The sequence below is a fragment of the Cnephaeus nilssonii genome (assembly GCF_951640355.1).
Source record: "Cnephaeus nilssonii genome assembly, chromosome: 3".
Classification (NCBI taxonomy): Eukaryota; Metazoa; Chordata; class Mammalia; order Chiroptera; family Vespertilionidae; genus Cnephaeus; species Cnephaeus nilssonii.
In genome coordinates, this window is record NC_137074.1 from 49,918,433 (window position 1) to 49,941,469 (window position 23,037).

General features: G+C 40.5%; 1 protein-coding gene across 1 annotated transcript; it reads left to right on the forward strand.

The window, feature by feature from the left end:
* Positions 1 to 1,381: 1,381 nt before the first annotated feature.
* Positions 1,382 to 22,149, forward strand: PLAAT1 (phospholipase A and acyltransferase 1; the record flags this gene model as incomplete). The annotated part of the gene is made up of 4 exons (XM_079767433.1): positions 1,382 to 1,414; positions 9,725 to 9,860; positions 13,830 to 14,098; positions 22,048 to 22,149. Exons 2-4 carry the CDS (start codon positions 9,725 to 9,727, stop codon positions 22,147 to 22,149), a joined length of 507 nt encoding a protein of 168 aa, XP_079623559.1. The 5' UTR covers positions 1,382 to 1,414.
* Positions 22,150 to 23,037: the final 888 nt, after the last annotated feature.

Below are 23,037 nucleotides of genomic sequence, written 5' to 3' on the forward strand. Positions count from 1 at the left end.
CCTCTCATCATATTTCATGTGCAGCCCTTGAGATCCCAGAATTACAACTCTAGATTCAGACAAATTTGGCTATTATTGCACAAGACTAATTCCTCATTCTTTCTGAATGGAAATGTTAGTTCTGTGCTCTTCATCCATAGAGTACCTATGAGTGATTAACTACCTCTCCAATCTATAGAAATAGGGGAGCTCAGAGCTCTCCCAAACTACGGAGAAGCTTTGTCTGTTTCTCCTACAAATTCCATTCAGGCATCAAACTGGAGTCACTCTTAGTCACATGCATTTTATCTATACCTGACAGGGATCTAGGAGTAAAAATACAAGATTTATTTCATTATAATTCTACTGTGATGCATTTAGTCACAAATACCCCAAAATGAAAAGGCAATTTATCATTTTGCCCTGACTGAGCAACCCTTTTTGGTTGACATTCATGAATCCATAAAATAGGGAGGAGACTGGATGATTAAGTGCCCGATTAGAGAAAAACAGATTAACCTGGCAAACATAATAAATTTAGCTCATAAGCAGGATGGCTTTATAAGTGCTCACAGTAACTCTCCTGTATAAAATCATGAACCACTTCCTTCAGTGATGACTACACTGAAATGGTTGGGTTACACAAAGCACATGCATGTTTCTGGCTTTCTCTTTGAGACACTGAAAGGGTATTGAAAAGCATATCTGATTCAGTCTAGAACCAAAACTGTATTAAATAGGGAACATGTAAGAAAAATACAAACTTATACAAAACAAAGCTACAAGCTCTCAAGTGTTCCAGTTTCCACTTTGCCAGTAATTGTATCTAGGTCCCACATGCTTTCAATGTCTTTCTAAAGGTGCCAAAGCCATGCAGATACACCCTTAACCATCTAACAGAACCTGATTCCTTTATAAAAGCTGCTGCCATTTTTAGGTAGTTCTCTCTCACTGCGTCAAAACACATAAAATTAGAAAGTTATTTCAGCCTTTGAATTAGAACGGGGGAAAAGAATCTTTCCTTTTAGCTGAGATTCCATTTACATCAGAGTAAAAATCTAGGTTGTGACTTATTTGAAGAGAAGTCCTGTGCAGCGCTCCAAAAAGCGCTCTTAGCCAGCAGCCAGCCAGGCTTCCTTACTTAGCTGGTGAGTGTTTCTGGCCTCCCTTTCTGAGCACTGAGGAAGAGGATACTCTCCATGCCCAGCTTTATTTTTAAACTCATGGCCCTATTCCTGGAGGCCTCTGCTGGCCTACCTGGCCTGAGAGACAGGCCCTGCTCTGTCACATGCACCCAAGTCACACTGAATAAGGGACTTGCTCTGCTTGTCTCTCCAGAAGCCGGCTGCTGTTAGGGACAGGGCAGGGAGGAGGTGGGAAGGGGAATGAGCTGCCTGAGAGTCTTGTCTCTGATGAAGGCCCCATCCAGAGCCAGGTAAATTTCCCACTGGGGAAACTGGTGCCTGGAGGTCTAGGGGAACAGGGGCCTGCACATCCTTCCTTTCTGCTTTCTCCTTTCTCCCCTCATCCCAATCTGAAGTTGATTTTAAGTTGGACGGTGGTGACAGGAAGGGGTCCAAAGGGAGCAGGGTCCATGTGTGTCCTCACAGCCTGTGGGTGCTGGATCAGGCTGACAAGCACATCGCTGGGAGGGTTTGTGTGTGTGTGTGTGTGTGTGTGTGTGTGTGTGTGTGTGTGTGTGTTTTAACTTATTATTTATTTATTTATTTATTTATTTATTTATTTATTTATTTATTTTAGGGAGGGTTATTTAAGGCCAGTCCTTCCTCCCACCTTTGCTGAGTCAAAGGCTGCAATGTTTACTTTGGGCGCAGGGACCGGGATTTTTCCACTGGCATGAAGGAGTTTGTGTAGAGCTAGAAGGGGCGTACTTCTAGTGGGTGTAGGGTGTATTCGTGGTGCACACGAACATTTCCGGGCTCAAGAAGACGAGTTACCTTTATCACCTCAGCTACCATAGTTACCGGAATGTCCCAGCGGCTGGGAGGGGTGTCATTGGTTAGGTATGGCGCCAGGGCTGCGTTTTAACCCCTGGGTTGGTGGCTATCTGTGTGAGCGGAGGGAGGTGTGGCATCCGTGCTCCTGGGATGAGCAGGGCGCGGCAAGAGTGTGGGGTGGCGGGGTGGCTGTGAGGGGGGCCATTGACACAAGGAAGGGGGTGCCCTGCTGTGTCGCCGGCACCTCGGGGTCTCTACTGGCGGCGGGGAGGGGGAGGGGGAAGGAGTCGCCACGCGGTGGGGGGAGGGGGGACGGGGACTGGCGTTGGCGCTGGAGGTGGCCCTGGGTTGGCAGTCCGCTGCTCTTACCTTGACTGACCCCGGAGCAGATGGAGGGCGCTCACTGCCTGTTAGCAGGAGGGCAGGGGCTGTGAGGCCAGGGCTACCCTAGGATCCCTGGGGGAAAGCCGACCTGCTTAAGAGTGAGGAGTGCTGGGGACAGGGAGGGAGGACCTCCGGTTCCCAGACAAACTAGTTTGAGCCAGCTTTAATGGGAGAAGCTCCAGAGAGAGCATCTTCCTTCCTTCCTTCCTTCCTTCCTTCCTTCCTTCCTTCCTTCCTTCCTTCCTTCCTTCCTTCCTTCCTTCCTTCCTTCCTTCTTTCCTTCCTTCCTTCCCTCCCTCCCTCCCTCCTTTCTCTCTCTCTCTCTCTCTCTTTCTTTCTCTCTCCCTCCCTCCCTCCCTCCCTCCCTCCCTCCCTCCCTCCCTCCCTCCTCCCCCTCCCTTCTTCCTTCCTTCCTTCCTTCCTTCCTTCCTTCCTTCCTTCCTTCCTTCCTTCCTTCCTTCCTTCCTTCCTTCCTTCCTTCCTTCCTTCCTCTCTCTCTCTCTCTCTCTCTCTCTCTCTCTCTCTCTCTTTCTTTCTTTCTTTCATTTATTTTTAACAAATAGGAGAACAGTGTTCTCAGGGAAAGAGATTCACTTCCCCAAGTCACACCCCATTCAGTGGCAGAACCAGGACTAGAAATGGGTCTGGCTTACCAAGGTTTTTAAGCATACTGTCCTCACTAAAGTGGAGATGAATGCTAATACAAGTAATTATTATTATAAAATATTAGGTTTTGGAAATATGGATGGTGCATTCAGGACTGTGACTATGATTTAGTGCCGGAAAACCCAGCCACTCTGTCCTCCTAGTGGAGCTCCTCCTCCCTCATTCATCAACCACTCGCTCAGGGGGCAGTAATTTGTGGCAGGCTCTCTGCAGGGGACTGGGGGGCAGACACAAACAGGAACCAGCCCTCCATATCAAGCAGAAGGCAAAATTCCCCAGACACCAGTACCTGACCAGGCGGAGGAAACGCAATGGGCATCTGATACAAGTCTCTGTGGAAAGTCGGAGGAAATTCTGGCTGACTGGGGAGAAAACTCAGGGAGGGAGTGGCATCTGACCTGATCTAAGAGCGGGCCATTTGGAACTGGGCAGTGCATTCCAGGTAGGAAGGTTCAGCATTAGCAACCAAACTCCAGGTGAGTGTGAGGAATGAGGAGTAGTTTGCTTTGCCTAGAACATAGGGATAAGAAGGTCACAATTATAGAGGGCACAATTGGGGTGTCCGTAGTGGGGAGCTTTGGGGGGGGGGGCGGGATTCCAAGCAGAGAATGACAGTGCAATGGCTGCAGAGGGTTCACCTTGTTGGAAGGTTAACCCTCAGCTAGAGTGAAGATGTTGGGCCAGGGATCCTTGCAGCTCTGAGCGTCTGTGAATGAGCCAGTCCGGGAGCACAAGGCTTCACGGAGCCATCTCAGTGTAGCCGGGCTGTGGATGAAAAATGCCGCTGGAGTGGAAAAGGGTCCAAATTGAACTGGGAGACTGTTGGACTCTAGGGGTAGCTTGTGATGGTGTTTCTGACTTCCATAGCATTCTTGGGAGTAGTTTGTGAAAAAGTGCTCTTGGTATTCCTGTAACATAGGTGGCCTCACGGACAGGAGCAGCAGTTAATCAGCCTGTCTCTCTCTGTGTGCTGGGCAGTTACTTTCTTTGATGCATCCCCAGGGACCAACATGGAGCTATAACCAGGGCAGCCTGTTTCGGCAGTTGAAAGGGGAAATTGGTTGTACAAAGATTACAGACCTACCTTCCTGCCATTCTTTATTATAAACTCGTCAAACAATTCTGTGCAGATGAACTGTTCAAAAGAAGTATTTTTACTTTAAAGGTCAGACACAGTGCAGTAGAGGACTTTATAAATGCATCTTCAATTGGTTCTGTGTTATCACTTATGAAACACTATATTACATACCTGTACATGAATGAAATGGGTAGAAGGATCCATGTAAATCAAACTTCCAAGCCAGACATATTACGAGCACTTCCCTAAGGCCTGAGTCTGGGCATCTTCTAGATGCTTCTAGCCCCACCTTGACACCTCACCTGAGGAGAAGAGCAAGGGTTCCCCAAGGCTCTATTGTCATCACTCACTGGTTCCATAGCTGAATGTTTAGAAACTTCCCACCTTCTTACATGAAATATATATTTTGTGTGCTTTGTGGCTTCTCTATCTGATGGGGTATTTGGGAAGAGGGACAAGATGAAATATAGCAATTCCTTTGGTGAATGATGTTAATCAGTGGTGTAAAACAGGAGCGTGCAGTCTGGGATAAGAAGACAGACCTGGAACTGAAATCTGATTCTGTCCCTCACTACCTGTGTGATTTTGGGTCTGACACTTAACTCCTCTGAGTCTCCGACTCTTCACCTGTAAATGGTGGTCACAGCCGTCAGCTGACAGTGTAGCAGCATGTGAGGAGGGCTGCAGAAATGTCAGCACGGGAGGCCGGATAGCGTGCACGGGGAGAAGCAGTCAGGATAGGGGCCTGACCTTGGAGGTAGGCTAATCTGAGTCCAGGTGTGGGTTCTGCTCTTTCCCGCTGTGTGATTTTGGATGAGTTCCTGAACTGCTGTGCACATCAGGAAATAATTATATCTATTTTGTGATGTTGATTTGAGGATTACACCTAGCACAGTTTCTGGAAAACAGAATGAGAAAATGTTGTAGTTGAGAGGGGCCTTAGAAGGCCTCATTACCCTAACGCCCCTCCCCCCGCCCCTGCCATGGAAATTTTATTTTTATCAACCTTGACTGTGTTTATATACCCTCCGTGACAGAACCTGCTATCTACACAAGGTGCTCCATTTCATTATTGAATCATCTTCAAGGAAAGAAAATATTATGACATATGGCTTAAAACTGCCTTCCTGTAACTTCCACATATTGGTTCTCTTCTATGCTCTATTTTAAAAAAAGAAAAAAAGCATTGGTCTTTTTAAAAAAATACTTTTTAAAAATTTTGAGGTAAGTGTAGATTCATATGCAGTTGTAAGAAATAACACAGAGAGATTCACTGAACCTTGTCCAGTTTCCTCAATGGTAACAACTTGCAGAATTGCAATACAAAATCACAACCAGGAGATTGACACTGACCCGCTGGAGATGCAGGACATTCCCATCACCACTAGAATCTCTCATGTTGCCTTTTTATAGCCACACCCACTTCCCTCTCATCCCTGGTGATCACTTTTTGTTCTCTATTTCTATAATTTTGTCATTTTAAAAATGTTATACAAATAGAATCATACATTATGTAACCTTTACCATTGGCTTTTTTTCACTCAGCATAGTTCTCTGGAGATTAATCCAGGTCCTGGAAGGTATCAAAGTTTGTTCTTTTTTATTTCTTAATAGTAGTATTCCAGAGTATGGCTGTACCACAATTTGTGTAAACACTCACCTATTGAAGGTCATATAGGTTTTTTTCCAGTTTTGGCTATTATGAATAAGCTGCTATAAATATTTGTGTGAATGTAAGTCTTCATTGTCTTCAGTCTCTGGGGTAAATGGCTAGGAGTGCAGTTTCTGGATCATTTGGGGGAAGGCCTGGGGAGGGCAGGAACAGGGTGAAGGGGGTTAACAGGGGTAAAAAAGGAGACATCTGTAATACTTTCAACAATAAAGATTTAAAAAGAAAAAGAAACTGATGGACTTCTTCCAGAGTGACTGTACAATTTTGTATTCTCACCAGCAATTAATGAGTGACCCAGTTATCCTGCATCCTTGCCAGCATTTCGTGGCCAATATTTTTTACTTGTGCTATTGTGATAGGTGTGTAGGGTTACCTCATCAAAGTTTTCATCTGCATTTCCATAATGGCTAGTGATGTTTAACATGACCTGCCTGACATATGTGTCTTCTTTGATAAAATGTGCCTTTGTGTATATTGCTTAAGTTCTAATTATATTCTTTGCTTTCTTATTCCTGAGTTTTGAGAGTTCACTGTATGATCTCCATATGAGTCCTTTCTTGCATATATGATTTGTAAATATTTTCTCCCACTCTGTAGTTTGTCTTTTTGTCCATTTCACAGATCTTTTACAGTGCAAAAGTTTTACATTTTGAGCACATCCTATTGTCTGTCTTTCCTTTTATGGATAGTACTTTTGGTTCCAAGTCTAACAACTCTGTGCTTACCCTAGATCCTGAGAATTTTCTCCTATGTGGTTTTTGTTTATGCCTTATAGCTTTGCATTTTACATTTAAGTTTATGATCCATTTTGAATCATTATTTGTATAAGGTGTGAGACTTAGTTTGAGGTTCACCCCCCCCCTTTTCCCCACTGAGTGAAAGTCCAGTTGCTCCAGCAAAATGATGTGTTAAAAATCTTTTGGAAAATAGTATATGACCTTGGGCAAGACAAATTACCTGCCTGGTTCTGTTTTCTCTGTCTTACAAGTGAGGGGGTTGCATTCGGACTAGATAAGTGTCATTCAGGATCCATTCCTGAAAGTGGAAGGTCTGGGGTCTCAAGACCCTCAGGAGCAGCAACAGTAAGGAGCACCTGGGGCTCTCCTGCCCCTCCCTGACTTCACCCAGGGCAGGGCCGCTTTGCGTGTTTTAGATTTTTGAGCGTCTATCTGATGTTTGATTTGGTAAGGGCCCCACTGCTAAAGCCAAGCTTGAAGAGCACTGAGTCAGGTAACATCTGAAGTGCCTTTCCAACTGTTCGGTGTCAGAAATCACTTTCCCTTTAATGTTAGCCTTCAGGCTCTTCTCTCCGTTTCTTGAGAATGTACTTACTAATATGAAATGTTTTCCTTGTTATCCTGTCATCCCTCTTTATAAATATGACAGGCTTCATGAAATCAATGAAATTACATTTCATAAACCAGTTTACAAGGTATATGTCGGAATTTAAAATGTGCTAAATATATTAACATTTTGCAGTGGAATCATCCATTCTAAAGAATGATCGTGGCTAAAAGAGAGGATAAGGAACAAAAATCACATGTAAGCCATGGACCCATTTTTCAACCTTTACAAACAGCCAGCCCTCTCTGACCATACACCTGCCTAGCTCTTGCCAGTTCACAAAGCACTTGCAACAGCTTTCAGCTAGTTCATGAAAGGTTATTTGCAACAGCCTGTCTATGCCTTCTTATGCCTGCCTTCAAAATGACAAAACTGAGATTCAGACCATTTGAATGACTTTCCCTAAGTAAAAGACCTAAGACAAGAGCTCATATTTTTAACACCCAGTCCAGTTATTCTCCCATATATATATTTTAATCCTCACCCAAGGGTATTATTTCCATTGCTTTTAAGAGAGAGTGGAAATGAGAGAAGGAGTAAGGGGTGTGTGTGTGTGTGTGGGGAGAGAGAGAGAGAGAGAGAGAGAGAGAGAGAGAGAGAGAGAGAAACATTGAAACATCGATGTGAAAGAGACAAATTGACTTGTTGCCTCCTGCATGAGCAGCACCTGGGGTCAGGGATCGAACTTGCAACTCAGGTATGTGCCCTTGCCCTTGACTGGGAATCGAACCCACCACCCTTCGGTGCATGGGCCGAAACTCCAACCACTGAGCCCCACTGGCCAGGGCTCCCCTTTATATTTTATAAAGAAAAGATTTCAGTGGGTATTTTCAAAAAGTTGGTGTTTTCTACTGTCACTTTTTAAGATGTTAAATGGGTTATAACAAATGAATTCAAATAGTTGTAGTTCTTAAAAAAAATTAAAGAGAGTTAATTGAGATAGTACATTTGAAAAAAAAAAAGGTTACACTACAAAGTGCTGTTTAAATGATGGTTATTATTGTGAGCTTGGCTAGGTCTCTGAATTCTAGCAGGCAGCTGTGTGTGCTTGCTGATTCCTATTCATTGGAAATATGTTTGTTTATATCATAGTATATTATCTATTTTTCCTTTTAGTACCCACGTGGCCAAATTGGGAACTGCCATATTAATAAGGCTCAAACATATTTGACAGGGTGGTTAGACTTAATGATTTCCATAAAGTTGTTTTTAATAGTTATTTTTCAACAGATGGACAGTTTATATAGGCCATGTTCATGTGCCAATGTGATGATTGAAGTTTTCAACAGATGGCATACAAATACTTGGGAAAACACCCTCCCAATATCAACTGCTGTAAAAAAGACTTTGAGACTGCCAGAAAAATCATGGTTTGTCTTCTGAGTCCTTAGCTGATGCTATTATGATTATAATTTTGATGATTTGGAAGTTTCCCTTTCTGGCACTTGGATTTATTTTCTCAATGAGTGTACACATCTACGTTAGATGATGAGGAACACTTTGTTGTCAATTAGATGTTCAACATGGATTTCACATTAAATCTCCTTTTGATTTTTGATGGATGTTCATAACTTCCTCTTGTTGAGTCATTAGACTTCTGTGCCATACATAGAATGGTTAACCTTCCATAAAAATAAACTTAAAAGACATATGTTCTATCTGAAAAGTATTGATTTACAAGGAAAAAAATCTGGTCAAACTTAGACTTTTCAGACATGTTCATCATTATGATGAATTCCCCAACCTTCCAAATTACCCCACTTCAATGCTGACCAACTTGTACTGGTTCTGGAATCAGTAAGTGAGGAATCAGACAGTAAGCAAGGCAGTTGTGGGGGAGGGGAGAAATCTTTGTCATTGTTGTTGTCACAATGACAAAGGGCATTCACTGATATTCAGTGGGTAGAGGCCAGCATGCCTAGACAGGCACAGCATAGTTCGGCACAAGGGGTAAATGTCCTGTATCCTATTAGATGCCTGAATATATGACTGGACACTCATCCAAGCCTAGAACTTATGTCTGCTTAAATTAACTCACAGAGTAAGTTTTGCAATACACTTTTTTTTTTTTTGCACAGAATATTAGCAGCCGCCCATCCCTCTTCTCTTTGATTTTATTATGCTGCTATATGAAAGACTTCTCATCGTCTGCTTTTCAATCCTGACTTTTTCACGCTCAGAAAGTGCAAGAATATAGATACTTTATTATGTCTTTTTGTGTAGTTATTTACATAGTAAAACAGATATAAAACAGATATTGATATAAATGTCCTTCCCTATTCTATTCCAAACATGGCATCATATGAATGTTTTTGAAAATTTTGTCTGTAGGTAAATAATATTATCTGTAAAGTTTTGGACTTAAAGTGAATTATAAGATGCTTATTATAAGAAAGGGGCCCTAGGGTTGATCAGGATGAAAAGCATTGCAACAGACAAGCAATAGCAGAGAAAGTCTTTCTCCACTTGTCCACTTGTGCACACACAGTTCAGTGTTGGAATCAGACCAGGGTGTGAGTCTAAGTCTTTAGTAAGGAATGCAATCACAATAAATTCTGTCTCCCATCGCTTCTATGGAAGTCTTAAACTGCTTACTTTGGTCAAGTCACGTTGGCTAGATTTTCTTTATGTCTGTCATTACAGATGGCGGTGAATGATTTTAGTTTGACCTACCCTGGCAACCCCCGGCCAGGGGACTTGATTGAAGTGTTTCGTCCTGGCTATCAGCACTGGGCCCTGTACTTGGGTGATGGTTACGTTATCAACTTAACACCTCTGGGTAAGGTTTGTTTCCAAAAGCTCCTGGGAGCTTTTTAGTGTTTTTATTATTATTATTATTATTATTATTATTACCAGAAAAAATATCATGAACAGAATCATAAAATTAAATAAACTAAAATATAGAAAGCAGATAAATATAGCTGATCTAGGTATAGGGAAGAACATTTTAAGACCAAAGTGGCGTTGAAGAAATCACAAAGCCCAGTTCACATTGAAATGTAAAACTTCTGGTTAAAAAAAGAAAAACACAATTAAAAAGTAAATAATCAACCAGGAAAAATACTTGCCACAAACATGGCAAGAGTCACTGTTTTTATATAGCATACAAACTAATTATCTCAATTCAATTAACATCTATTTATAGATTACCCAGTATGTGTCAAATGTCAAATGTTATTCTAGATGCTGGATATACATAAACCAGTCCCTGCATGGTGTAGTTTATATTCTAGTGGGGTTGGGGAGGAGAGAGAGAGAGAGAGAGAGAGAGAACAGAGAGCAATGTTCAAATAAAGGTAAGTAAAGATAAATAATATGGAGAAAATAATTCATAGAAGCAGAAAACGAAGTGGTAGAAGATTAGGGGGTACTGTAATTGTAAGTGAGGTGGTTGGGAAAATCTCATAAGAAAGTAACATTTCTGAACTTGAAAGAGGTGAGAAAACTGAGCAGATTATATTTGGGAAAAGAGTTTTTCAGGCCAAGTGGACATCAAACACCCAAATATTCCAAAAAACAATTAGGTAAAGAGTTATGAACAATTTGCAGAAGAAGGAAGCAAAAGCTAACACCCATCTTTAAAGGTTTTAACTTTTTAGTCATCTAAGAATTGTCAAATAAATTGATAGATTTTATGCTTATCACATTAGCACAGGTTAAAAAATGGCAACAATCATTGTTGATAAGGGTACAATGAAATGAAAACAAAGATATTGCTGATAGAAATATAAGTTGATAAACTAATTCACAAAAACAATTTAATGAGATGTGCTAAGAGTCTTAAAAGAGTTCCTGTGCTCTTACCCTATAATTGTACTTCTATGAATCTGTTCATGGGAAATATCTAAAAGACATAAACATAACATTTCTGTGTAAGGGTGTTCATGTCTATCTCACTCATAATGGTTTAAAAAATAGACAATGACTTAACATTCAATAGGAAAACAGTTAAACAAATTATTAGTTAGCTGAAAAATATTAAGCATCTGTGTTTTGGCAGGATTCTTCAGTTGCAAGTAACAAATCAAACTCAAATTAGCTTAAAACAAAAAGATAACTCATTGTTTCACTAAGGGAAACTACAGAAAGAGCAGAGATGGTGCTGGCCTCAGGGCTTCCTACAATGAGAGGTTTGAACACTATTAAGACTCTGTCTACGGTCCTCATTCTCCCAGGCTATGTCTCTCTAAGGAGCCGAACTGATGACCATCAGCATCCTTAGACTCTCATTCTTATAATCTGGTGACCCAACAGAAGAGATAGCTAACTGTCTGTTGCAGTTAGAAGAATCATGGAGAATGACTCTAATTCATCCAGTGGGTGTCCCATACCCATTGCTGAACCATCACTATGCCCAGGACAATGGGATGCTCATTGGCCTAGATAGAGTTTTTTCCAGAAAGAAGAGCAGTGAACAGATGAGGTGCTAAATAGCAAAAAACTATAGCCACTATAAAAGCCATTAAAAAGATCACTTTTCTGGACTTGTTTAATTGCATGAGAGATGATCCTCACATGATATTTATTTGAAAATTCTAGATTAAAATGTAACATGCAATATAAAACCCAGTTTGCAAAAAACACATATATATATACTAGAGGCCCAGTGCATGATTGTTGAATCATGCACGTTTAGGGGGGGGAGCTGGGTGTCTGTCCGCTGGTGCACCAGGCCTTTCAGAAGCCTCCGCCACGCCGGAGGCTTCTGAAAGGCCTGGTGCCTGAGCGGACAGGCACCCAGCTCCCACGCTTTTGATGGTCCGCGGTGGGACGTGAGCTCGCTGCCCCAGAGGCCCCTTCTGTGCCGCAGCACAGCCATTGCGCAGACGCTGAGCTCGAGCCGCCACTGGCGACGCGAGCTCAGCATCCCACCAGCCCAATTGGCCACCCCGGCCACCCCGAGTCCTGCCCCCCCGCGCCTCCCGGCCAATCGGGGGCATAGCGAAGGTACGGTCAATTTGCATATTTGTCTATTATTAGGTAAGATACACAACCATGAATACACACAGATACATGCACCTTTATATTGTGTTAAAAAAGTCTTAAGTACATAAAAAATAATAACAGTTATTTCTAGGTGGCAGGATGGTGGAATATTTATATTTACATGTTTATGCTGTATTTTCTGCATTTTCTGCATGTTTAGAGATGAGCACAAATTAATTTATTGGGAAAAATATATGCAGATAAATAACCTGAAGTATTTTTTCCTTAAAAATACCTTTAAAGAAAAGTGTTGATATGTCTAAATCTTACTATCGTGAAGTAGTTTTTGCAATATTTTGAGATATTTGCTTTTTGTTCCAGAATATTGAAAATGGAAATGGCAAATACAATGACATTTATGATACAGAGCTGCTAGTTTCTGCAGAGCTTGGGGATTAACACTTAGCAACTTCCTACATTATTCCTGCAATGCTCACATCTGGGAAATAATATGAAATTTTGGTGCTGTTTCTTTATTTTTATGTCATAAGCTTCTTATTGATGTGGTCCAAACACTGAGCATTGATTCTGTAGACTGAAATTCAATTCCCATTTATGTTGTTAACTACTCATGTGATATTTTGCAAGCCAGTTTACCTCTCCAAGCATCCGTCTCCTCATCTGCAAATTGATTACATCAGACTAGTAAAAAAAAAGTTTTATAATTCTAACTAGAATATATATGGTCTAAGAACTTGTAAGTGTAAGAACTTTCAATGTGTAAGATTTGGAAATGCTGCTCCAATGAATAGGAGCTTGGTAGATAGAAAAAAGGAGGAGCAGGAAAGTTTGCTTTCAGTCATTACTAAGAGGAAAAGTGTCTAAGCACTGGTTATACAGACCTTCCCTCGCATGATTTATTGGAACAATGGCCAAGCATAGCATCTTGGACAGATGGAGAGGGACTGGAGTCTGGCGGTCGAGCTGAACACGAGGCATTGCCTGTCCAGCCTCGGACACTGACTGTGACAGGCCAGGATACAAATGTCTCTGGCAGTTTAGGCAAATGCTTACCCATAGAGGCAGCTAAGACGTAGTGACAGGGCATGAGGCCTTATAACAGGTGGGAAAGCCACAGCCTGAGGCCACATGTAGCAGACAGTGCATTCTAGGTCAGGTTCAGGTTCAGGACTTAGTTTCTTGGCCAAAGAAACTGACAAAACAAAAGCAGTAACTCCACCTGACCCCAGCTCACCCCTCAGAGGAATGGGGTAACTGTGCAAATTTCAAATTGGACCCAAATTAAAGCATAGTTGAAAGAATAAGTGTAAAATTGAGGCAAGGATAAGGAAAGCAGCTTAGACACTAGGACAACCCTACTAATCATAATGCACTACTGCTCAAGCCCAACAGTATTAGCTGGGAAGCGTTCACATGCTGGGAAAGAAACTGCTTTACAGAAAACATGGGCAATGGTCCTATGTGAACTATGTCAGAGACATGTGCCAAGATCTCTACTAATGCTACCAAGTAATAGAGAACTTATTACTCAAGAAGGGGTACAGTTTTCTTAACCCAATTTACTCTTGGAGAGATGTAAATTTTCCAAAGTCTTCTTGCATTCTCACTCATACATTATTGAATAAGTATATTGATAAATTACCAGAAGTGCTTAGGTTGGTAAGTTAAGTGATTTCTGGTTTGATGATACATTTGGAACAGAGATGGGTTCAGTTATCCCAGCACTTTCAAAGTCTTTAGATGGCATGGAAGTTCACTGGGCTGGGTCACTGCAGCTTGCTAACCAGAATTCTCCTTATAGAGGGTGGCATTCCTGCATCATTTACAAGCGCCAAGTCTGTATTCAGCAGAAAGGCCCTGGTGAAGATGCAGCTCTTGAAGGATGTTGCAGGCAATGACACATATAGAATAAACAATAAATATGATGAAACATACTCCCCCCTCCCCATGGAAGAAGTCATGCAACGGTCAGAGTTTGTTATTGGACAGGAGGTGGAGTATGACGTACTAGTCAACAACTGTGAGCATTTTGTGACTTTGCTTCGCTATGGAGAAGGAGTTTCAGAGCAGGTGAGTCTTCTTTAAGAGATAAGGAGTTTCTTACATTGGGGAAAAAGATAACTATTGATTATGATAAGGTTCCCAGGCCTCATACAAAATGATAAGAACACTGAAGGACAAAGCAGGGAACTGAGTTGTCCAAGGTCATGCAGCAAGTTAATGACCAAATTGAGACTAAACATGGATATTATAAATTTGGGGTAGAAGGGACTTGAAGCAGAGTCAATACCATAGTTTTCTGTTAGTTTATTGCCTTTTGTCTTTCAGTATCCACCCCTCCTCCCCCATTACCCCACCATGCAGCAGTCTTAAATCAGTAATCTTATATACTGAAAATTATATGCTGAAAAGATTGTTGACTTTTTTGAATGGAAGTTCATTTGCCAAAAACAGATGGTAAATCTAATATTCTTTTTCATTAGCTGACAGAGGCCAACTGATGACATATCTTGGTGGGTTTGTAAATGTTTTATATCTCTTTGTAATGCTAATTTCAAAGAAATTTTGTGCTTTTAAGTAGATTCTTTGATTCATAGAGCTTTTGGATTATTTTTAATGAAGTAATTGATCTTATTTTTATTTTATTGTTTAAAGTATTACATATGTCTCCTTTCCCGGCCACTCCCACCCCCGAGGGCAAGTTCCCACAGCCCCAGTGTCTGTGTCCATTGGTTATGCTAATATGCATGCATACAAGTCCTTTGGTTTATCTCTAACCTCCCTTCCCCCGCCTTCTCTCTGAGGTTGGATGGTCTGTTCAGTGCTACCTTGTCTCTGGATCTATTTTTTTTTAAAATATATTTTATTGATTTTTTACAGAGAGTAAGGGAGAGGGATGGAGAGTTAGAAACATAGATGAGAGAGAAACATCGATCAGCTGCCTCCCGCATACCTCCTACTGGGGATGTGCCCGAAACCAAGGTACATGCCCTTAACTGGAATCAAACCTGGGACCCTTGAGTCCGCAGGCCGCCGCTCTATCTACTGAGCCAAACCGGTTAGGGCTCTGGATCTATTTTTGTTCATCATTTTATGTTGATCATTATATTCCACATATGAGTGAGAACATGTGATATTTATCTTTCTCTGACTGGCTTATTTCGCTTAGCATAATGCTCTCCAGTCCCATCCATGCTGTTGCAAATGGTGAAAATTCCTTCTTTTGTATAGCAGTGTAGTATTCCATGGTATAGATGTACCACAGTTTTTTAATCCATTCATCTGTTGATGGGCACTTAGGCTGTTTCCAAATCTTAGCTATTGTAAATTGTGCTGCTATGAACATAGGGGTACATATATCCTTTCTGATTGGTGTTTCTATTTTCTTGGGATATATTCCTAGAAGTGGGATTACTGGGTCAAATGGCAGTTCCATTTTTAAATTTTTGAGGAAACTCCATACTGTTCTCCACAGTGGCTGCACCAGTCTGCATTCCCACCAGCAGTGCACGAGCGTTCCTTTTTCTCCACATCCTTCCCAGTGCTTGTCGTTGGTTGATTTGTTGATGATAGCCATTCTGACAGGTGTGAGATGATACCTCATTGTTGTTTTGGTTTGCACCTCAGATGATTAGTGACTTTGAGCATGTTTTCATATGTCTCTGGGCCTTCTGTATGTCCTCTTTTGAAAAGTGTCTATTTAGGTCCTTTGCCCATTTTTTGATTGGATTGTTTATCTTCCTTTTGCTAAGTTGTATGAGTTCCCTGTAAATTTTGGAGATTAAATCCTTATCTGAAATAGCATTGACAAATATGTTCTCCCATGCAGTGGGCTTTCTTGTTGTTTTATTGATGGTTTCTTAGAAAACTCCAAAGACTCCATCAAAAAACTACTAGACTTAATAAATGAATTCAGCAATGTAGCAGGATACAAAATTAACAGCCAAAAATCTATGGCTTTCTTGTACACCAGTAATGAACTCACAGAAAGAGAAACTAAAAAAAAAAAAAAATCCCATTTACCACTGCACCAAAAAAATTAAGGTACCTAGGAATAAACTTAACTAAGGAGGTAAAAGACCTGTACTCGGAAAACTACAGGACATTGAAAAAAGCGATAGAGGAAGACATAAACAAATGGAAGAACATACCATGTTCATGGATTGGTAGAATCAACATCATTAAAATGTCCATACTACCCAATGTAATTTATAGCTTCAATGCAATTCCCATTAAAATACCAACAGCATATTTCACAGGCCTAGAACAAATTCTCCAAAAATTTATCTGGAATAAAAAAAGACCCTGAATAGCCACAGCAATCCTGAGAAAGAAGAACAAAGTTGGAGGGATCACAATACCAGATATCAAGCTATATTACAAAGCCATGGTTCTCAAAACCTTACTTTTAAAGTAGCTAGCAACTTTGTCATTTACCTCCACTATTTTGTAGTATGGCAGCTTTCCAACTAAAAGTATGCGTGATTCAATTGCTTTTTCCTACCTATCATCCCACCAACTCAATTCCATCATTGATATTTCAGCCTAAAGATTTTTTTTTTAAAGTGTAGAGAATTAATATATAAAGGCTTTCAGTATCTTGCAGTGGTGGGTCAGTTATATTAACATTTATTCTAAAGAAGGAGGTTAAAATTCTTCTGATGAAAACTTAGGAAAATGGGTGATGAAAAAATAAGAAAGGATACATTTGTTTTCATTAGGAAGTTATTTAATTGGAAATTCATCTTTATTTAGAAAATACATTAATGTAATGAATGTACTACTCACATGGAAAAATAAATTGCTTCTGAGCTACAACACAGAGTATATATACACAAATCACCTTTCATACCCATAATCAAGACCCATAAAAATTAATCATCCCTCAACAATCAGTTGAACTCTTCTCTAACAAGTTCTGGTGAAGATGGTGCAGTGACAACCTTAAGAACCCACCTTAGCTTTGGAATTCTGCTGACCTGAGATAGAACTCCATCTTTATCACTTAGCTGGGTGACTTGTGGCTCATTGTTTATCAGTTTCCTAATTTATAAATTGAGGTTGTTTTGTAAATTATAGGATATATTTGAAATATGTTAGCATTCTGTATTATTTTATTTTTCTTATCACCATTTATCCCCTCTATGCCCTCTTCCACCTTCCCCACCCCTCCCCACTCACAATCACCACACTTTTGTCCATGTCCATGAGTTCTCTCTCTCTCTCTCTCTCTCTCTCTCTCTCTCTCTCTCTCTCTCTCTCTTTCTCTCTCTTAGCATTCTGTATTGCCTATCATCCATCCTAAGAAATACTAGATATTATTAATTGCACTATTTAGGAATTTTATAGATTTTTGTTGGCACTCTTTAATAAAATATCTGTTGATCTACCAGGAAATAGAACACTTGAATTATTTTTGTTATTGTCAATAATTAATAGTATTATTACCAGTAATAGCTAGTATTAGATTGGTGTTTTGGGTCCCCTTAAGGCTTATGGATGTTGAACTTAGAACAGTTTTCTTGGGCAATGGGTATGTATTTCCTCCAATTAAAAAACAACAACAATATTGTAGATGCATTTTAAAAGGATGAGAAAGGTAGGTAGGATATGGCCCTATTTTTTTCTAATTTGTACTTTTCTGTATTTTTAAAAAAATTAACAGGCTTCATTTTTTAGAGCAGCTTTAGGTTCACAGCAGAATTGAGTGGAAAGTATAGAGTCCTTATATCTCCCTTCCCATCACACATACATAGCCTTCCCCACCATCAACACCCCACATCAGTGTGGTATATGTGTCACAAACGATGAGACAGCATTGGTACATCATTATCCACCGAAGTCCATAGTGAAAGAAAGCAGAATGTGTCACCCCCAAATATATCACTTTGGCATAAAGATTATTTTGAGTTGAAGGCATTGAGAAGAAGCAGATACACAAAAATCCCTTTCCCCTATTTGCCTAAAAGCAAGACATACATTTTCACAGGTGTCCCTCCTCCTCTCTCTACTAGGAATGACAAACCTTAATCACTGGGACAACCTGTGGTTAAGGTAAGACATTTATCAGCCTGGAGGGGGCATCAGAGGAATCTGTATGACAAACTTTACTCACTAGACACTATTTACCACTAGTTTCCCATATGTTTACTTTCCTACAGTTTGCTCTATTTGGAAGCCTAAAACCACTTTCCTTTGTCCTATCATTTCTCTACAAATGTCTGCTCTTTGTTGAAAATGCTATATAAGCTTGAATTCTAAGCCACATCTTTGAGTTACCCTTCTCTGAGGTGCACACGAACATTTCTGGACTCAAGAGTTAACTTTATAACCTCATAGTAGGAAGGAAGGCCTACTCTTGCACGAATTTCATGCATTGGGCCTCTAGTATGTCAATAAACTGTGTTTTTATCTTGTCTTTTATAACGTGTCTTTTATTACAGCGACTCATCTGAGAACCAAAGATGGGTAAAGAAAACATTTTTCCTCCCACAAAATTAGTTTACATTAGGGTTCTCTCTTTCTGTTGTATATTCTGCAGGATTTGGCAAATTATGTCATTGCAGTATCATACAGAATACTTTCTCTGTCCTAAAATTTTCTGTGCTCTAGCCTTATTCACCCCTCCTCTACTTAAACTTCTGGTAATCACTGATCTTTTTACTGTTAAAATATGCATTTAAAATTCCTTCATGTCTCTTCATGCTTTGATAGCTCATTTCTTTTCATCACTAGGTAATATTCCATTATCTGGATGTATATTCACCTACTAAAGGGCATTTTGGTTGCTTCCAAGTTTGGGCAACGACGAATAAAGCTGCTATAAATAGCTTTTGTGTGGATTTTGTGTGGATGTCTTTGTCAGCTTGGGCCGCTGTAACAAAATACCATAATCTGGGTTGTTTAAACAAGACCTTTATTTCTTAGAATTCTGGAGGCTTTTGCAGGTTTTTGTGTGGATATAAGTTTTCAACTCCTCTGGGTAAATACCAAGGAGCATGATTGCTGGGTTGTCTGCTAAGAGTATGTTTAGGTTTGTAAGAAACCACCAAATTGCCTTCTGAAGTGGCTGTGCCATTTTGCATTCCACATTCTCAACAGCACCTCATGTTGTCAGTGTTTTGGAATTTAGCCATTCTAATAGGTGCATAGTGGTATCTCATCTTAATTTGCTGTTGCATGAATCCATATGATGCTCAGCATCTTTTCATATGCTTATTTGCCAACTGCATATCATATTTGGTGAGGTGTCATTTGAGATCATTTGCCCGTTTTTAATTGCTTGCTTGTTTTCTTATTAAGTTTTAAGAGTTCATTGCATATTTTCTTATTAAGTTTTAAGAGTTCATTGGATAAGAATCTTTATCAGATTTGTCTTTTGCAAAAGTTTTCTCCCAGTCTGTGGCTTTTCTTTTCTATATTTTTAAAAATTTCTGATATCAACATTTCTCACTGTTGTGCCAGAACAACTAATGAGTCTGTCTCTGTGGGAGATGGAAGACCCTTGAATAGGCCTGGACAAGGAGACACACAGCACAGCCTGATTGTGCTGCACTGCTCAGTACTGCAGCCTGAGAGGCTACCTGATCAAGTCTGCAGCCATCTGGGATCCAGCTACTGTGTGTCTGACACAGCGCTCCAGACTCAGCTAAGGTTTCATTGGGCGTGAACAGATCCTCAGAATGAGGCCTTTACTGTGGCCCACAGACAGAGAACCCTGTAAAGGATGATGTTTTCGGAGTCAGGTTTGGTGATTTTATAATCAATCCGAAGTAAGCCATAAAGTAAAAGCTCTTGTTCATGTGGTTCACCGAGAACAGCCCTTGATGTTATAACCTCACAGGTCAGATTCCATTATATGCAACTCCAAGGGATTGTTCAAATCACATGGGATTTTGCCATCTAGACTGCAACTTGAAATAAGCATTTGGGATTTGGGAAAACGTGTGCACTGACAGACGTGGCTTTAGTATTATTGTATCTGGCCTGTGCAATCTTTGGTTTAGGATCAACTTGCCTGCCCCCTCCCCAGGCTTTTGAGACTTACGGGATTTCTCTCACATTTTGTGTTTCTAAGTGGCTGAAAAATACACAGTGAGTTAGGTCTGCATCTAGCTGGGCCACCCCCTACCCACAGGACCTTGAGTGTATCCAGGGCTGGACCCTATGGCCATTTGACACCTCTTTAAAGACACCAAAGGCACCTTTCTGCTTTTTCATTGTCTGCCACATTTTCCTGTATTAAACCTCCAGGGGAGCTCAGCATCTGCCTGGGATTGTAGGAGGGTTGGGCTTGATTTATCTTTGATTATTGATATTGTCTTGTGTCTTGTATCTCTCCCTGCCCCTTTTTGCACCCCAGGTGCTATGTGGGTAGCTGTAAGCTGCCATGAATTCTGGTTCACTCCTGGAGAATAACTTAGGTAGCGACTAATTAAAAATTACAAATAAAATAAATAAACCAAACAAACAAAATTAGAATTATAAACCAAAATATGATTTATCTGTTGTTTGCCAGTGCCATTCTCCCTGGCAACGGGGAAAGTTGGCAGATCAGGGGGTTACTATCTTGGGCCTGGTCCCTGCAGCCCACCGGATGGTGACAGGGAGTGAAGGGTCTGTCGTTGCACTCCTTCCTGGCCAGGGCTCTTTCCGCCCATTCCCAGCAGGGAGGCCCAGTTAGGGAGGCAGCCTGTGTCAGTAACATGGGGGTGGCCGGCTCACAGGCTGGGTGCGGGAGGCCTGGGGCCAGACAGAGGGCACGCGCAAATGTGAGCTGAGTCAGGCTTTGCAGCATCGGGGCAGGTCTCCAGAGTCACTGGGGGAAAATGTTTTGCTTTTTCTGGGAGCCTGATCCTTAAATTCTAGAGAACACCTGTTGTTTCCATAATACCTGACACTGAAGTATCTGGATGTGACCATTGGGTCATAAAATTGTACTCAAACCCATGCAGATGGAAGGCAATACCAGTCAATTACCATGAAAACCATGAATATTCATTAGACCCCTCATGATGATGATTAATACCCTTAAAGCTATAACTGTCTGAACTCTTTTATGGACAATTGAGCTTGAGAATGGTTTATTTTAGTTTGTCTACATGGGAAATTAATTTTTGACATGATAATTAACATTACTATTGATTTCTTCTCAAGTTTATCAGAATACAAATGGTATCTACCAAATAAGAGCTTACAGATATTTAGCTCAGATCACATCCCTGAAATATTTTGCTAACAGACATTCTCGAGTCAGTGAAAACACCTCCTTCCCCCCCACCCTCCCTCCACACACACACTATTCACTTTGCTAAAGATCCAACCAAACCAGTGTGTGTTTATGGGGTAGAATTGTGTAAAAGCTGAACACAGTGTTCAAGAGTCAACTTATAGCTAAGTCTGGCCTTATGACCTTGAGCAAATCACTTTTAACTTCTCAAATTTTGCCAAACTTGAATAATGATTGGTAGGGATTGTGATAATGAGTTTATTAATGGTTAGGGGCTCTAAAAATATAAAGACTATATATATATATATATATATATATATATATATATATATATATATATATATACCTATGTGTGTTTATCTATATCTTTGTCATAATTATAAAAATTATAAATGCCAACTTCATACAAAATTTTAATTTTTCATTGAGCTTTAAATTTATTCATTGTACATTAAGATGGGTCTTCAGTTTAAGCAGCAACCAAAGCCTGACCAGGGTGGCCAAGTGGTTGAGCATCGACCTATGAACCAGGAGGTCACAGTTCGATTCCCAGTCAGGGAACATGCCTGGTTGTGGGCTTGATCCCCAGTGGGGGGCTTGTAGGAGGCAGTCAATAGATGATTCTCTCTCATTATTGATGTTTCTATCTCTCTCTCCCTCTCTCTTCCTCTCTGAAAATCAATAAAAATATATATTTTTTTAAAAAAGAAGCAACCCAAAGCTTGGGTTTAGGATATTGAGATGCCTTTGGAATAAAATGTGTTTTTGTTTGCTTGTCATTTCTTTACAGGCCAACAGAGCAATAAGCACCATTGGGTTTGTGACAGCTGCTGCTGGAGCCTTCTCATTCCTCGGCTTGCTTTCAAAAAGACAAAGAGCAAAATACTATTAAAAATTTACTGAAGAGATATTGGGACTGAAGAAATTTGTGGGGGGAGGGGGGAGGGAGGGAATGCCCTGGGATGAATACTTATTTTCAATGCATCATTATAGTTTCAAACTCCAATGATGGATGGCGGGCTCTTTAATAAATTGCTTACTGATATTATCTCATCATTGAGCTAAGGAAATTTTTCTTCCTACTAGCATAGATTTTTCTGTGGCAGTTTGGACAAGAAGCAGTAACCTTTTTAGTGATCCAGCAGAGGATCTTAACAAAATCACATTATATTTTATCTTATACTAAAAGTTTCCTTTTCCCTGAGGGTGGCTATTTTGTATTTGCCAGAAGAAAAAAGAACAGATTACATGTGATTTTGAAAAAAATGAGAAGAGCTCCCAATTGTTAGGGTTGACATCTAAACCCATACTCCTTTTCTGGTCAGAAAAGAAATTGGGGAATTCAGCATTTGGCTAGGCAGATTGAGGAACTTGGATTAACAAGCCATTTGAGGGTGCACACCCCTCCTCTTGCTCCTGCATGGATGGGTGGGAAAGAGGGCTTTTGCTCCAGTGTTTCAGATCCAGTGATTTCCCTGGAAATGACTCATTTATCACAAGTCTGTGACAAACAAGAATGGGCTGTTACTTTTACCTACTTTGTTCCCTGTAGATTTTGAAGTATTTCAAGGATTTTAACCAGAAAGAGATCCTTAAAGTAGGTGTAAGGGGCCATATTTAGAAAAAAATATCCCATATTACTTTTTTAAGGTTTTCACTGTAAGTCAAGGAGCATTGTGATTTTATTCTTGCATTTTATTGATTATGTGTTGAATGAAACAAATTACTTTTTAATACCTTTCCAGTAGAATTCTTGTTGGCAGCAGGTGGTGAAAAATGG